Source organism: Arvicanthis niloticus, chromosome 17 (genome assembly GCF_011762505.2).
Source record: "Arvicanthis niloticus isolate mArvNil1 chromosome 17, mArvNil1.pat.X, whole genome shotgun sequence".
NCBI classification, from domain to species: domain Eukaryota; kingdom Metazoa; phylum Chordata; class Mammalia; order Rodentia; family Muridae; genus Arvicanthis; species Arvicanthis niloticus.
The window spans coordinates 27240534-27258268 of record NC_047674.1 but is presented as its reverse complement, the minus strand read 5'-3'; the positions used below and the strand labels follow the sequence as shown (position 1 = coordinate 27258268).

The 17735-nt window shown below is 41.5% G+C and overlaps 1 protein-coding gene across 2 annotated transcripts in view; it reads left to right on the top strand.

The window, feature by feature from the left end:
* Slc9a2 (solute carrier family 9 member A2) overlaps positions 1–17735 on the top strand; it is an 81405-nt gene that overhangs the window by 40767 nt on the left and 22903 nt on the right. For both annotated transcript variants that reach the window (XM_034522015.2, XM_076914955.1), the window contains exons 4-5: positions 15004–15221; positions 16034–16236. In XM_034522015.2, coding sequence (XP_034377906.1) covers positions 15004–15221; positions 16034–16236 — 421 coding nt within the window. The remainder of the gene's footprint in view (positions 1–15003; positions 15222–16033; positions 16237–17735) is intronic.

The following is a 17735-nucleotide window of genomic DNA, read 5'->3' as shown; positions in this document are numbered from 1 at the left end:
GAGCTGTTTCTCTGTGTCTAATTGAATGATCTTACACACAGTAGGTTTGTTGGTAACTATTTAAACCATTCAATACAGGATACAATGGATATGATGCTGTAATTTCAGGATAAATTTAAATAGATTTTTAATACATAGACTTTAAAATAGATTGTTTTAAATATTGAACTTAAATTTTTGATGAGGAGTTTAAATTATTTTGAAGCAAATAACTTTATGAGTTAAGCAAAATTAGTTATTTATAAAATAACATATTTATGATATATCATTATATAACATTATATATTTGTATATAAATAATAAGTAAACAATAATCACCGTTTTAGTCACTATCTGAGAGGAAGGTTTTAAAAAACTTTTCCTTGTAAACTGCAGATTGGTAGTGTTTGGATCACATGGTTCTTCAGGATGTTAAACTGAAGAGAGCTAGTCAATGGAGAGTTTTCCCCAAAGCAATACCATTGTATGACAGTTACACTCTTCCTAGGACCAGTGAAAAGCACCTTAGGAAAGCATAGTGGATCTCCTACCTTTGTTTTGCTTTGACGTTCAGTTGCTCCCTGTAAACTGTAGTCTGTGTGACAGGGTTTTGCTCTGTAGTGTAGGCCTAATTCTTCCTGCAGTTTTCCCCCGGACCTGCTGTAGGTGGGACCTAGATTAGAAAGCGTTTGGGCTCATGCCTTTTGGCAGCACATTCATTTCAGAAGCAGATGGTGTCTGTGGGGCAAAGCGGCAAAGGGAAGAAGCCGAACTCACCGTCATAAAAGACACGAGTAACTGTCACAAATGCCACGAGTTAAAGGTTGTGTGGTTTTTCCTTTCAAAGAGAACCTAAATAAAGCAACATATTAATCCAGTTTGACCCAGTAATGAAATGCTCCTGGTTGCTATTCATATCACTGTGTGACTTCCAGTGTCCTCACTGTTGTGTGAGCAGAATCATTGAAAACGTATGATCAGCTGATTACAAGGTCTGTAGTGGAGTGTGGGCTGGGCCTGGTGTCTAGTTCTAGAAACAGGTTTATAGGACCCTTAGATTTCAGAATCTGTCTATAGACTGTGTATGTCACATGTTTAGAATGCTCAAAGTGACCATCTATAATTAATCATTTTGTACAACGTTCAAGAGTGAAGATGGGGATTCCTGAAGAAGGTGAATGATGGAGAAGTTGGGTGAGGGTGGAAGTGGGTGTGGGAGCAATGTTAGGGAGGCCTGGAGTATACTGGGCTTAACCCTCCCCCAGTCAACACCCACTGGAGACCAAGTATTCAACCTCAAACTTATAAAGGGCATCTCATTCAAACTACCACATCTACATTATACCAAATTTAATAAAAGAACTATTAAAGAAGAGATCCCAAGAGATTAAAACTACCATGTACAGCCATTATCCTCTGATGGTAGATGGAAGGGTGTATTTACATCAATGCACTAATTCTCTCAGAAGTGGGTTCTATATTCTAACGTGCCACGGTCAGCATGCTGCTCAAATCATGAGTGGGTATGGTGCTTCTGTAGGTATGTTAACAGGTACATGCGCAAGCACTCTCCATGTGGTTCATTGTATGAACTTCCAGGCTGTAGTTACTAGTATCCCTGGGACACTGGTCAGGTCATACATCATATCCATGTCATGAGAAGTATGCATCCAGACTCTTCCTATGGAACTAACAAAATTCTTTTGGACTTAAATTGCATTGAGCTTTGAAATTATTCTCATTCTTCCTGTTACCTAGATTCTTATCATTAAAAAAAATTCTAAGTTCAATGGAAGTTAAGATGCCAAGGATGCTGAACATGTTGAGTTCTCTCTATCGTTTGCTGAGAAGAGACTGTAATACCAGGAATGCAAATAGGCAGGAGGGTAGCCAGGTGATCTCAGCTTCTACACTCCTCCCTAAGGACTTCCTTACTATTTAGGAAACTTAGTCTACTTCCACCTTCCATCCTCGCTGGCTCTCTCTTCTTCTTCCATTCTTCTCTCTCCTCATATTGCCCTTGTGGACTCCGGCTTTTGGTCCAGGAGCTTGACCTTAGCTGAACTCTTAGAAAGCCAGTCCTGGAATGAGCTTGTGAAATGATCAGGCAGTTAACACAAGAGTCTGGTTGGCAAGAAACTTGCTCTGCAGAACAAAAAAAACTTACCTTTAGGCTGAAAATATAAAACCAGACATTCAGGGTGGAAAGTTGAATTTGTGAATTGATTACAGTGAGATAGCAGAAGCAAGTGTTCTCTGGACATTCAGAAGGCTTGTTTCTGCTGCTTATCATCAGGAGACTGTTGTTTGACAGCCACTCAAGACAATGAAATCAAATACTATGTGATGAAGGTATAGCTGTCTTCTGACCTTCCCAGGCATACTTAGATTCGGATTTGGATTCCCCTTTTGTGGTGTTGCTTAATGCTTTGATACTTCATTGAATGTGAAAGCACCGTTTCTACCTACCTGTATTTTCAGGTGGGATTTAGGGGTGTGTGTATGTGTGCAGTTTTGTCTGTGTGTGTATGTGTGTATGTGTATGTTTGTGTTTGTGCGTATGTGTGTGTATGTGAGTGTATGTGTGTATGAATGTGTATGTGAATGTGTGTATATATGTGGGTTTCTCTGTGTGTATATGTGTGTACGTGTATATGTGTCTGTTCATGTGTGTTTGTGTGTGTGTATGTGCATTTCTGTGTGAGTGTGTGTCTGTCTGTGTATGAGTGTGTGTGTGTGTGTCTGTGTGTGTGTGTAGGATGCATTTTTGTCTAAGTGGTTCCAAGTTTACTTTCCATAACAGTAGCCTTAAAGTAATAGGAAGGTTTCCATACCACTCTGTACACATATCAATAGCTATGGACACTTCATTATTGAAGCACCTTTGAAAGAATGGGGAGGCAACTAACAGGTCTTTTAGGAATTAAAAATTCTTGGCTTCATGCATATGCTTTGAACTTTCTGTCAGAACATGCTCATGGTGACTTCCCAGGTGATGAGGGATACTACCTTCTTTTCTTGAAGGCTCTGACTGATGCTTTCATTCTCCCCAGAATAAAATCCATTAAAATATGACCTTTGATGGAAGTTTGTTATCTCCCTTTGGATACCAGGCTCTGGTTCTCAGCTTGTACCTCGCACAAATCCCCAGTGTCAGATGAACATGTTATACTGAAGAGAGGTACTTGGCCACTATGTAGTTTATAGTGTAGAGAGAAAGAATGGTTTTCCCCATGCCTCCCACCCCCAGGCACCAGGAACTTCAGAAATGCCTCATGTCTTCAGAGAAGAGAGTTGATGTTCAACATTTTCTTCATTTTCTAAAGGGTAAATAATTCCATAGAGTTTCTCCTCTGAATGATACTTCCTAAATATTTTCTATTTGTTGTTAAATTATTGTACCCGATTTATTGCAAAGAAAGTAGGGACCAATAACTTTTTAGCATCATTTAATGGATTGTACACCGCAGATCTACTTGGCTGCAGGCTATCTTGGTAGGTACTTATAGTTGTACTCTGGTTCTCCAGAAGCTGAGCCAGCCCAGTCCACATTTAAAAAATGGGGAAGGGAGAAGAGACATGAAAAAGAACAAAAAAGGAAGTTCTAAAGTGCAGGTGTTTCTAGAATGTTTGCCACTGCACTGAGGTCTCAGTGCAGGTCCAGCCTGTGGTTGGGGTGGTCACTACTGCAGTAAGCATCCTCCTCTCTCTTCATATTTTTCTTTGTATGCCTGACAACCATCCTTTATTTTACAGTTTGAGAGGAATGAGAACACTTATCTTGTTTTCTATATTGTATTGATTCTGAGTATCTTTATTAGTTCTTCGTAAGAAAACGGGGACATAGGTCATTGACAAACAACACCATTCATTCAGAAATGTGGCAAAACTGAGCAGATCAAGGTCTCAAAAGGCTGTGGTAACTTGGGTTTTAGCTACTTTAACTTTAGGTGGTAATAATTGAGAGAAATGTGTAACTGGTCTATTTGCATCAGATGGGGGAAGTGGAAAGAACCATGTTGAAGGAGTTTTGGGTAACGTAAGCTTATGCTGCTGGTTCAAATGAAGAGTTAGGGCTGTGGGCTCAGCTGCCTTCGACTCATTCATTCTTCACTGGACTTTGCAGCATCCAGGTGCTTATCACTTTGATACTCATGGGTATGAAGTCATTTTTCTCCATGACAGAATGAGTAGGTCTTTTACTGCTGTTGTCAAAAAAAAAAAATGTAAAAACCTTAGAAATCACAGGAAACCATGGGTTTGCACATAACCTATTGCATAAGACATCACAATGATGACATACTTCAGACACAAGAAGCATCTTGAGCATTCACCCTCCAGTAGATAGAGTTGGCAGGAAGGATGCAGAGACCAAGCCTGGAGCCCAAGATCTCTGACTCATGGTCTTGCATTTCTTCCTGGGTTACTGTGCCTTACATCACACAAGAAGCAGTAACTGTATTTTCAGTTATGGCTTACTCCTTCACTGATATCATACCTGGACATGACCAAGCTCTTTGAAATCACATATGATTAAGCAAATATAGTTAGTTATGCAGTAGAAATTGGTAAACAGTAGAAATTATGTCAAAATTAGGCAACAAATCAGGTAGACAAGAGGAAAGTAAGAAGAACTATAATTATCTGGGAACCTTTAGGAAAAAGAGAAAACAAAGAAACAAACAAAAAGCTTATTATCTTTTATTAGCCCTTGCCCAAGTTTGATTCGACAACAGGGTAAGAATTATTTTAAGAGGGAATTTGAAATGGGATAGCTCAGAATTATGTAGGTAAGTTAAGAACTCTTTTGTATTTATTTCTGTGTTTTTAGTTCTTTATGTAGAGTCAGCTGACGAATACCAGGATTGACATGGTATTAGTTTTCCCTTCTAGCCTGTCTAATGTGATGGCCACTGCCCACACATGGCTTTTGAACATGTGAAATGCAGTTAGCAAAAATTAAGTAGTGCAATTAAGAGGAAATGTTTGGTATCAGTAGGAAAAAGAAAACAATTATAGAAAAACTTGTTAGTGACTTTTATTTTAATTGGATGTTAAAAATCATGATATTTGGCAATTTGGGCTATGAAAATCAGCATCACCAATTTGTATATATATAATATAATATAATATAATATAATATAATATAATATAATACAATACAATACAATATAATTGTGTGGGAATAAGGAACCTCAGTTGAAGAATTGCTTCTATCAGAGTGGCCTGTGGGCACATTGGTGGGACAATTTCTTGATGATTGATTCATTCAATTGATATAGGAGGTCAAGCCCACTGTGGGCAGTGCCACTTGTAGACAGGTGGTCCTTGGTTGTGTAAGAAAGCAAATTGAACAAGCCATAGAGAGTCAGCCAGTATTTAGTAACTTTCCCTGGTCTCTGCATCAGTTAGAAACCTCTTGGGGGTTTAGATAAAAATTTCTTCAACATTCCATCTGGACTGCAGCTCTCCCTGAGTAGAGCTTGTAAGCCCTGTAACAATCAGCAAAAGGAACCAGAGTCTGTAGTCTGGGCTAGCGACTATTTTTGTGAAATGGATTTGTAAAGTCATATAACTTTTAATATTAAAAATAATTGGGTTGCCTCCTCTCCTTAGAAAGAAAACAATGTCAAAAGTGTTATTTTCAGCTGTTTGTGGATATGGAACATGTTCTTTTGATCCCAGCATTTGGAGGGTGAACATTTGAAAGGACCACCATGAGTTGGAGGACAGCCTGAGCTACCGAATTGAGATCCTGTCACAAAAGCCAAAAACAAAGAAAGGGCACTGGTTTTGTTTCCATCTTCTTTATAGATGGCTGGGAAATGATTAGTGTGGCCCAGTGTTGAAGATAATCAAGGCTGGGTTTTAGCCCTGACAGCCAGCCTTCCTTGCCTCCGAACACACTTCTGATTCTGTGGGCAGGCCACACTGGTGTGGTGATGACTGTACCATCCAAATACACATTAGTTTCCCAGAATGCATCAATAGAATGAATCAAATAAACAATAAGCAGTGTGCCTGGCCTACTTAAGAAAATTCCCATGGTAACATTTATTTAAATCAGAAGAACATTGACACCATTTTCCTGGCAGGACCTGGTTATGGTGCTGGGTTCCTTCAGTAACAACATGAGGGCAGATTTGGGGTGTGACTAGAAATTCTGCAAAGAAGAAAATATAGTGATATTTGCCTGCTAAGTTAAAATGACCAAACAGTTCAGCAAGCTGTCTCAATTCAAGAACTGGTTCTGCCTTGTCTCCTTGAAGAACAAAGACATGTGTAACAAGACAGTGCCATCGCCACTAACAATGGATGGTTTCTTTACCAATCTTTACATCCCTTTAAAGAGAAGATATGTGATATCACTGTTGACTTATGTTTCAAGAATTCCAAGTTAAAGAAAATCACATGGCTTTCTATTAATATTTAGTTCAAACTGTAAAACAAGATAATGAATTGTAAGTAAAACGTATTGATTTATTGCTACAAAATAATTATCTTTTCTTTCCAGAACTTTTTTTTTGAAATTAATAATGAAGTGACAATCACTTTCTAACTAGAATGATGTTTGACTTTATTTCGGTACTGATTGGTTGGCTCCAAATAAACAGTTTAAACTGTAGGAAAAGGCAAAGGATTTTATGATTTAGTTGTACAACATTAAACAACTTAGAATAAGGTATTCAAATACAAAGGTGTCATAGTTTGAATCTTAAAAGATTCCCTAAAACCCATAGTGGGAAGGCTTTGTTGCCAACCTATAGGACATAGTAAGACCTTTTGCAGGTAGGGCTGAGTGGAAGGAAATCACATCACTTGGGCTGTGCTCCTGAAGGGGATACTGGGAGACGTGTCTCCTTCCATTTCTCAGCCACCATAAGGTAGCTTCTCTGACACATACTGGTATACTTTCCCACAGGCCCAAAGCAAGAGGGCCAGATGACTACTGACTGAATCTCTGGGCACAAATAAACATCTCTCTTTTTTTTTAGGTTAAGTATCACATGTTAAGAAACATGTGATACTTAACCTTAACATGGATAGACATCCATCTAATACAGAGTCAAGACGTGGTCTTCCTGTCACCTATTGGGCACCTGAAGGCGACTACCTCACCTTGATTTACAAGACCGCAATTTTTTTTTATTTGTCCTTTGCATGGAGAGGCCATATCCTGGGTGACCCTGAGGATAAGCTGTGTCCCACAGTGAGCAGCCATGTGACATTCCTCTTCAAGCCAAAGCACACCCCTCTCTCTTTCTTCCTGTGCCACTTCCTTTGCAATAATCAAAGCTCTGAGTTTTCACTGTTCTCAAGAGAACTGGCCAAGTGGCCAAGCCTGCCTTCCCACGAGTCTTCATGCTTAATCCGAAGCTATTTGAGGTAACTTGAGTCATCTGGTGCTCTTGTAGCCAGGTGCCCAGTTCAAATAGGAGAGCAAAGTTCTGTGAGTGTGGGGAGTAGAGACAAGGCATTAAAGAAAACAAGCCTGCTATATTATGCAAATAAGTAAAACCCCTACACGAACAGGTATGGCTCACTGGGGACATGACACCAAGAACTCCCTTGCTCACCAAACCATCTCTTTGTCCACACTGGCATCCTCTGTGTCGTGGTTGAGTACCTCAGAAGCATTAAGGAATAATGCACATAGAAATTGGGTTTTGTGTATCTGCAACCCAGCTGCTTGGAGAGTGGGGGAGATATATCCAGCCAATTCCTGTTAGGAAACATTTCAAAGGAAGGGCAGTGGCTTGGAGAAGTATTTGAATGAAACTATCAAGAGTAACCCCGATTCATAAAAAGTGAAGGCTGTTGCCAATGGAAGACAGTGGTTTTACAGCTGGCTTGCCTGAGACAGCCATCCAGTGCACCCTGACTACATGTTATGGGGGGAGGGGAACTCACTTTTTACAAATAGGATAGAAATGATGAAACTTTGGGTGAGATCTCACTGATGAAAAGAAGAACATTCTCAGAGGGTGGGAAAGCAGGGTGGAGACACTGTGGGGTCTCCAAGAAAATGAACTCCGAGGAGGGGAAGAAAACTGTCTCTCACCCTTGCCATGTAGGTATTTGAAACCCATTCTATGCTTTCCCCACAGAAGGGATACACTTGTTATTCTGTTACAATAAAAACAGCGGCAAATACCTCTGTGTCTCTTTTACATCAAGGTTTCCATTCGTATGTAACTGATCATTGTATGGTTCTGTGGAGGAAAAGCCAGAGCTTCATAGCTTTAGGGCTACTAAGTGGACCAGCTGCCTCTAGGGTTAAGTAAGGTGATTCACCTCATGTCCCATGCATTTCCCTTTCCCGAGCCAACTGACTGTGTCCCACCTGCTTTCTTTAAAATGATGCTACATTTAGAAATACTTAGCAGGACCATTGCATACAGAATCCCGGATTCTATTAGATGAAGCAAGTCATCTGCACCTTTCCTAGTGTTGCACTATTTATGTGGTTCACAGACACACTCTTCTAACACACATGCCATAAGAGACTCCAGGAAGCAGCCACTTGAGCTCATGATCCCAGGACACAGGAACAACCTTGAAAATGCTTTGTACCTAACAGTGTCACAAAGGTGTGGCATCTCCCACACCCAGTGTCACCTGTGATCCATCTTTACCATGCCCATGTGGAGGGCTCCAGTTTAATTTCTGTGTTAAGAGTAGACCAGATCTTTAAGGCTCTTTGGAAATATTTCTCAACATTCTCCAGCTAGTCACTCAGCTTCACAGTCCTGCGATTCCTTATGGTTTGTTGAATTTTAGACAATGACTTGTGATCCTACTTCGTGAAATCCCATCTACATCAGGTTCCAACAAGCAATATGTAAGCACGGAGTTGAATTGAAGTTGAAACCAGTTGAATTGGAAGCCTTTATGCAAAATAGAGGAAGCAGTATGTGGTCTGTGGGAGAGGACAAGGTAATAGGAGTAACCCACTATTTGCAGTAGTTAAGGTGATTCACATTTTTTTCATACTTTATAGAAGGACATTCAGTTTTTATGCTTGAGTCTTCCTCTGAAAACAATTTTATTTGCATTTTGTAATACGTCAAATTCACTTTCTCTTGGTCGCTGGGTTTCCTGGAAGAGACAGCTCACTCTATAGTAAATTCATGCTCTGGAATAATTCATTTACTTCACATGAGTGAATTCTTTTTTCTGAGGATCTACACTGTGCCCAGAGGCACCATAAAACCTGGATTTAATCAATACAGAGAAAGCTACTGAATAGGTCTTCAATACTTCAGGCTTGACTCTGAGTAGGCCTTCATGTTGGCAAAGTTTTCATAGAAAATATAGGAATTTTTGTGTTATTCCTGTGATTTTATTTACACATTTTAGTACCACATGTGTATTTGTAGTGTGAGCAAATTAACTGTGCAATGGTCTATCTCCTAGAACACTTCAAAGCAGCTCTGATTCTAGAAAGAACTTCCTAATGTTAAGATCAAAATTAAAATTAGAAAATTGACTGATCTATTTTTAAATGTATTTATTCTAATAAACTTCTAAATAATAGGCATTTTTCCTATAAAAACACAGAAGCATGTCTATGTATATCTGTACAGAAATGATACATGCATTATCAAATGATATATGCATTATCTTTACAATGTATATGCACATTATATATATACATATATATGCATACGCATATATACATGTACATACACATTATCTTTACAACCAGAAACCTGCCTCCATCCCCCGATTTCAGTACTGATGCTCAGTTCCAATGGTTTTAAAGATCATGACCGTCTAGCCAAAGAACCTGAACTTGGTAGCAACTCAGGTACAGAACCAAGCTAAGCAGAAATTAATACAAGTCTATACTTTCTCAAAGTACATATAGATAGAAGGAATATGTAGTCTAGAGATGGCTTCATGGGCTGCTATAATGAAATCATAGCCTCCTACAGACAAAGGTGATCACTGGAAGAATTTTCTATTCACAAATAGTCAAATGACAGATTATTTAAGTAGAAACTTTGTCTCACCCTTGAAGACCCTGTTGAGGTAGTATTAGCTAGCATGATTTTTGCCTATGCTATATTTTAAGCAATTCCAGGATAAAGAAAACCTCAATTGCCAGTGGATGCAAAACCCACTAATTACAGTGATTTTACTTTTCCATCTCTAAATTGGTGATAATCACCGTGCAGTTATGTTAAACTGAGGTAAGATAATCACAAAGCAGAACATTTGACCTCTATGTGGTCTCTCATGATGAAACCTAACACCTGTCAAAACATGTCCGTGTCTTGGTGTGTTATATAGACCAGGTGCTAGAATGGGTTTTGAAAATCAAATGACAAGCTATCGAGGGAAACCAATTATCTTTATCCTTTTGGCTTGCACCCTTCCAAATCTGCCCTGTGTGTATGTGCCGCTCCTCCAGAGGGTCTTGTCTAGTATAATTCAGCTCATGTCAAATTCCTATTGAGAGCATGTCCATGTAGTAACTGGTCAAGATGCATCAGCGATGCCTGGCATATACTGAGTGGGGACGTTCTTCTTGCTCCTCATAGACTTAGGAGATATACTTAGAGTCAGAGATGATGGAGACCGGAGATAGTTACATTCACAGATATAAAACCCAGTGTCTCCTGCCTACAGAACCGGGTAGGAGCTCCGAATCGTTATGTGTAACTATTGTTTTCTGACCCAGGACTTCATTTCTGGTCTTGCAGGGTTGTCATTCCACTCCCCTCTGGCTTCCAGGATTTTCCAGCAGTTTCCTGAGCATGTCAACCTCTTTCTTTCAAACTTCTGTGCTTTCCTTAAATGGCACTTGTCCATCTGTGAGTTCCCCATCTATGAATTGCACCGACAGTATACCAGAAATATTTGTAAAGGAGTATGGCATAGTGTTGACTGGGTGAGGGTGATGGCCACTTACCCAGTGCTTACATTGTGTATAAGTCATCCAGGGACAGTTTATAATGTACAGGGAGTGTGATTAGTTTGTCTTCAAATACTGTCATTTTATGTAAAGAGCTCACGAATCTTATTATCAGCAGGGACTCTTCACACTGCGCCCCTGCAGGCAGGGAAGGGAAGCTGTGCTTCTTTCCCATTTTTCTTTCTTGATTTTTTGGCTTAAAAATGCACAAAGGCACTTTTCTCTGTGGTCTAACTAACAATTTCCTTCCCCAAACTTCTAACGAGTTCTTTCTTTTGATTTCACATGATTATTTACCCCTTGAGAATTTCATTCATGTACACAGTGTGTCCTAGTCACATCCAGCCTCACTTCCCTCTTCCAATTCCTCCCGAAGCCCCCAACAGCACATTCATCTCCAAACCTCATGGCCTATTCTTTAAATAAAAATAGAAAATAACAACCCAGAGTGTATATAGTGTGGTCTTTACGTACATGGATGTAAGGCCACCCACTGAGGGAAAAGCGACCTACCAGGGACTAAATCTCTGAAGAAAACAGATCGGTCTCCTGCAGAAGTCATCGATCACATTCTCATGAGCTTCTCCTACTCCATGCTCGGTAGTGACTGGTTAATCTTGAGAAGTTTCTGTGCAGCAGCCACAGCTGCTGTTCACGAGTGTCATCGGTTGTGAAGACAATGTTAACGTGTCCTTTCTGTTCCTGCATTTTGTACCCGAGGTGTTGAGGGGCAGTGACCATTTCTCCCCTCAGATTAGGAGCTTTTGGAGGCCGAATCTGTGTCCTACCAGCCTTCATAGATCTTCGCTGGCCACAGCTCAGACTTTCTCACCAGGAGAGGCTCAGAAAATTTTGGTTGATATAAAATATCTATTAATAGTCATATCGCCTACTGTTACAAATAAGAGAGCTAAACATGCATGGAGTAAAGAATAGCTCACTGAAAAGAGCTACAGAGTCAGGTCATACTGGGAATGCGAAAGGCCAGTATTTTTAATGATGGTGGAATTAAGCAATTCAACTAGAATTTCCTAAAACATGGAGGCTCTAGTTAGACTGTTCTTTTGTCACACTAAACCCAGGGACGCACACCTGAGTCAGATATTTCCACAGAACTAAGGAGAGTTGGTCACTGTTCTAATACTCAACAGCAGGTGGTGTTTCCCTTTAAAAACAAAAGTAGCAGAGGGAAATTAAGTAATGAGAATTTGGTAATCATTATTCTCCATAGCTGTTTGTATATTTATAGATCTCCTTGATCTTTAAGCATCCTCCCCCACGGGATTAGAAAATTTAAAGAGTAATATGGCCATTATAAGTTATATCCAAATTTTATGCTTTCAACGTTGAAGATAAACTCCTTTGTCCTTGTTGCTGCGCCTCTCTTCCCTAAAAACGACTTAGACTCCAGTGTGGCTTTCTCATCATGTTTTTTGTACTAGGGAATCTTAATTTCTAAACATTTGATTTTAAAAATTCAAGTCAGCTGAGTCTGGTGGTACAGCGCTATAAATCTAGGGGAGGCTGAGGCAGGAGAATTGCAAGTTCAAGGCTGGCATTAGAGAAACTTCTAGGCCAACCTAAGCAACCTAGTGAGACTTTGTCTGGAGATTACAGGTGGAGTGGCTGGCACAGAGGATGTTCATTAAAGAGAGTGTGCCTGGCATTCAGAAGCCTGCAATGTAACCACAGTTACTCCTGTCAGATTATGCCAAACCATGAAAAAAAAAAAATAGCTGGATTTCTGAGATATAATTAACCAGGAGTACCCAAAGACTTCTACATTCCAATTAATAGAACTTGCTGATAACTTACATTATAAGACACATGGGACATTGCAGGTGAGACTCAATTAGGCTCTTGGGGTGCGGAAGCAGCAATAAACCTCAAGGCCTTGGCATGGTCACAAGACCCTTATGAGAGGGAGTTAATTGTCAGAATCAGGGAAATGTTAGGGGCAGACTGATGGTGTGGCTACAAGCCAGAGATTGTGAGCAGCCTCAAGAAGTTAGAGCACGAACAGAACAGAGTCTTTAGAAGCTTCTAGAAGGAGCACAGCTTCCATCACCAACTTGGTTTTTGATTTTGACTTTTTCAAGGAAGTTCACATAAACCGAAGTATAAGCCTTCTCACCCATAAGACCACTGGGCTCACTGAGAACTCCCAGGTGTGAGAGTCAGGTCTACAAACAGCTCTGACTTCCTGGATGAGAATTTGGGCACCACCATTTACTAGCTGTGAAATCTTGAGTCTACCTTTGTTCTCCTATTTCCAAAAGTGGGGGTGACAATAGAACTTGCCTCGTAAACATGTTATGAGGATTAGCTGACACAACCCAAACAGAGAGTTTACTCAGTCCCTGGCTCCAAGGGAAGGTTCTTTAAACACAAAACTGTATTGTATAAGCCCTCAGCTATGCAGAGGCTTGGCCATGTTTGTGGCTGCTTGGTTTTATTAGCTCATGTTAAAGGCCGCCCTTTCTTCTGGAAATGGGCATGAATTATACTGTCTTCACTCATATAAATCCAAAAGAAACACTTTTTTGTTCTGGTGGTGGTAGCATTGTGTCTAAATGCAGGGTCCTCACAGAGGTGGAGTATTTGTTTTGTTTCATATAAAACCAATATGAAAACACTTATTTGAGGAACAGGTCTCTTTGCTGCAAGGACACAGGCTTGTGGCTCTCTGCTGGCTCTGGTCTCAGAGCATCTCAGTTTTGCATTATTCAACTGTCTCATGTCATTGGAGGTAGCTTTCCTTACAAACAAATGTCTTGGGTTAAGGAGGCCACCTCATAGGCAGAAGGCAGTGAAGGCAGCTTTGGTGTGACTCTGGGGTTGAACCAGATACACTGTGCCTGGCAGTTGCTTTATGGCTCAGTTACACTCAGTGGAAGCTGAGGCAGCTCACCAGAATTCCATCTCTCTGTTTCCCTGTCAGCTCATTATGATAATGAAGTCCTGTGGCACTAGATGGTGACCATACCTCTTCATACAGACTTGGTGTGTGCTGTCATGTGCAAAATACAACTCCATCTTTGAGTTGCATTTGAGTTGGCTAGGGAGTGATATCCTGGAAAGATATGACCTTGTGTGTCCACAAGCAGATGATATTGAAAATCATGGCATGCTCTGCAAGTTATAGGCAGTTAAGGTATGAGGTGTGGGCCAGATGTGCCAGATGCAGTGAGGCAAGGATAGGAAATGTGTGGTTCAGTGAAGGAAACGCACAGGGAACACCAGTGCCCACCTTGCCAGCATGTGTCTGATCTGATTTTTCTCTGAGGTATGCAAAGATGCCATGTCAGATATGCTACCCGAAGAGTGATAGCCAGCAACACAGTGGCCCCAACATTGTGAGGAGAATGCTAGAGAAAAGAAACAAACCCTCTTTTTACTTAGGAATTCCTGGGGCCTACCTTGAAATTTGCAGAAACAGACCCAAATAGACTAGTTGAGATGATGCCCAGAATGCAGACATTGTGTTAAGGAGATGGCTTAGTGGGTCCAAGGCATGTTCATGAGGAAGAATTCAACATGGATGATACCCAGTCATATGGAGAGGGGTTCAGTGAGGGAGAGTGAGAGTAGAGGGAGGATCCTACTGCAACTGGAGAGAGTGTAGGGTTTTATTTTGTAGGCTTAAGATAAAGGAATATTTGATTGAGGTTATGATGTATCAAGGTTTTTAGATAATATAGGGATAAGGTATGTACAGGTGGGAGAGTTGATTTTATGGGATGATAGTGGGTTTCAAATTATTTTGGACTTTAAATTTTGGGATGCTCAAAAGATGGTTGATGGTGACCATGGGTTGGTAAGAGAACATGGGTATATAATAAGCAGGCTGAAGGGTCTAGAAAGCTGGATAGGGCAGGGTGCTTTACACCATGAGTATTAAAGAAGGCCTTCAGAGAGGGCGAGAGTTATATGCAAATCCTGTTCCTTTACAGAGTCCACAGGCCATGAGCAGAAGGTAGAGGGCTTACTTAGGTGTCCGCACAGGCAGGAGGCAGTGTGATTGTTTGGGGTTTAGGAGCCGACTCTGACATTCTAACTGTGGTAGAGGCGACATTTAAATGGAAGCCACATCTCCCCTCTAGGATCACAGCGTGTGCCATGACAATGAATAAGTACGTGGAAGAGAACGTGTCTCAGAAGTCCTACACGACCATCAAGTACTTCATGAAGATGCTGAGCAGCGTGAGCGAGACCTTGATCTTCATCTTCATGGGCGTGTCCACCGTTGGGAAGAACCATGAGTGGAACTGGGCTTTCGTCTGCTTTACCCTGGCCTTCTGTCTGATCTGGCGAGCATTGGGTAATGGACAGTCCTTTGCTCCACGAACAGTCGGTGACACTGGCACAAGGGGAGCTTGTTCTGCTTTTGTTGCCTCCTTTCATTTCTTCTTTGTCTTCATCTTCATCTACTTTGTCTTCTTTTTCTTCTTTTTATTTCTTCTTCATCTTCTTTTTCTTTCTCTTCCTTCCCTTCTCTTTCTCCTTCCCCTCCTCTTCCTCTTCCTCCTCCTTTTCCTCTTCACTCTTTCTCCTCCTTTTCTTCTTCCTCCTTCCCCCTTCCCTCCCTTTTCCCTCCCCTTCCCCTTCTTTCCCTCATTTTCTCCCCTCCCTCTCCCCTACCCCATCTCCTCATCCTCTTTCTTCTCATTCTCCTCCCCTTCCTTCCCTCCTCCTTTTTCTCCTCCTCCCTCTCCCCCTCCCCTTTCTCCTCCCTCTCCCCCTTTTCCTCCTTCCTCACCTACTCCCGGACCTCCTCTTCTCCCTTCCCGATCCCTTTCCCACTGACTTCTGTTTCCCCTACCCTTGTTCTGTTTTCATCCCCTCCTTTATCTCTTCCCCTTTTCTTTGTGCTTATTTATCTTTTCCAGGCTTTTACTGTAAATAAAATTAAGCTTCTCTTTTTTTGTCTCTAATCATGATAGGTGGAAGCATGTTATTCTGATAAAATAAGAGCAAGGATCCAAGAGTCCCCAGTATTTGCAGTTCTGGGGGCAGCGTTGGGGTGAGGTGGGCCTTGTAGGTCTTTCCTTAACACACTACACAATCACAGAGACTCAGAATCTCCAGTCCATATTCACATATTCACGAAGTCTGCTCTCTCTTTGTCCATAGGCGTCTTTGTCCTGACTCAGGTGATTAACTGGTTCCGGACCATCCCTCTGACCTTCAAGGACCAGTTCATCATTGCCTATGGAGGGCTCCGTGGAGCCATCTGCTTTGCACTCGTGTTTCTCCTCCCAGCTACTGTGTTTCCCCGAAAGAAGCTGTTCATCACGGCTGCCATTGTCGTTATATTTTTCACCGTCTTCATCCTGGTGAGTGTAGCTTTCTTCTGGAAAAGTTCTCTCTTCTTCCACAGGAGATGCCCAAGTTCTGGTTACCAGGATGAATGAGGTCAGTGGATGCGAAGCCGCATTAGGTGCATTGAAGGTTTGGGAGCCATTTGAACAGGAAACATGATATTTCCTGTCACGGTTCATGTGCTGGACTGGATAGGGCGCTACAAGAGTCCAATTTGGTCACTTGGCCCTACAGAGGGAATGGTTATTTTAGGAAACTCGGCTCGGGGAGTAGAGTTTACTACTGGAAACTGACGAACTGCACACTCTAATCCTTGTCATTTGCCTTGCTCTCCGACCTAGTAAATGTACTTGCTAAGTGCTGGTTGGAAGCCATGACCTTCCAACAGCTACTTGATAGGAAGTACTGGCTGCTTACAGTGCTTTCCCCGGAGCAGGGAAATGGTGAATCCAGCATGTTGTGGGGGAAGCAGTAAGCAACCTGGTCAATATGCCAGCTCTCAGATTATAGTTTACTCTTAGTCATTCTGTAGAGAAGTATTTTTCTTGTGTTCTGTGACAGGCACTGCTTTCAGAATTTAGGATTCCTCCTGAGCAAGATGTTCTTGTCTTTGCAGAACTTCCATTCTCGTCAGAAGTTAGGGGAGAAACCTGATAGCAATGTATGGAATATATTTAAAGAAGGGAGAGACTCTACAATAAATGAGACAGGTATAAGGAATGGAGAGAACACCATAGACAGAGGGTAGGTTACAGCTCTAAAGCGATATTCACAGAAGGGAAAGGTGAGGGTTTGACATTTGCCAGTGGGAGGTGGAGACATCCAAGCTGAGGAACATTCCAGCCACACATGCTGGGGGAGATCTTGTTTCCCAAGCAGAATGTTCTTGGCTGGAGTATAGGGTGGGCTAGAGTAACATAAAGGACATGGTGGAAGCTTGTATTATTTGGGGCTGTGAGGAGCTTTGTCCTTCTCCAAGGGAAGGGGACACAAAGTAGAGTCCAAGGAAGACTGCATACACACCCTGATGGTGGCCAGAGAAGAGGTAAAATTTTAAGGTACTCTGAATGCAGAGCCTGCAGAATCTCTTTAGATGTGACGTGTGTGTGTGTGTGTGTGTGTGTGTGTGTGTGTGTGTGTAGAAGTAGGCTTTGCTGATTCTGATGGCTGATGCCTGAGTAAAGAGAAGAACAGACTTGCCCTCAAATGAGAAGAAGAGGTCTGTGCTTGAAGGATATCAGAACCGGGGGCTTGGCAGTTCAATTGCAAGCTTGTTTGTTGGGCTCAGGGTATCTGTGAGACTTATATAAGTGCAGACACGGATGGAGCAGGTATTAGGAGCTCAGGTTCAGTAAAGAGGGCAGTCCTTGACTGATGGTATCTCAAGCCATGAAATGGAACAGATTTTCTGGAGAGTGAAAATTTACAGTAAAGAAAGAGAGGGCACCAAGGTTGAGCCTTGAGGCCACCTGACCTTAAGGCCTTAGCAGAGAAGGAAACTAACACAAGGTTT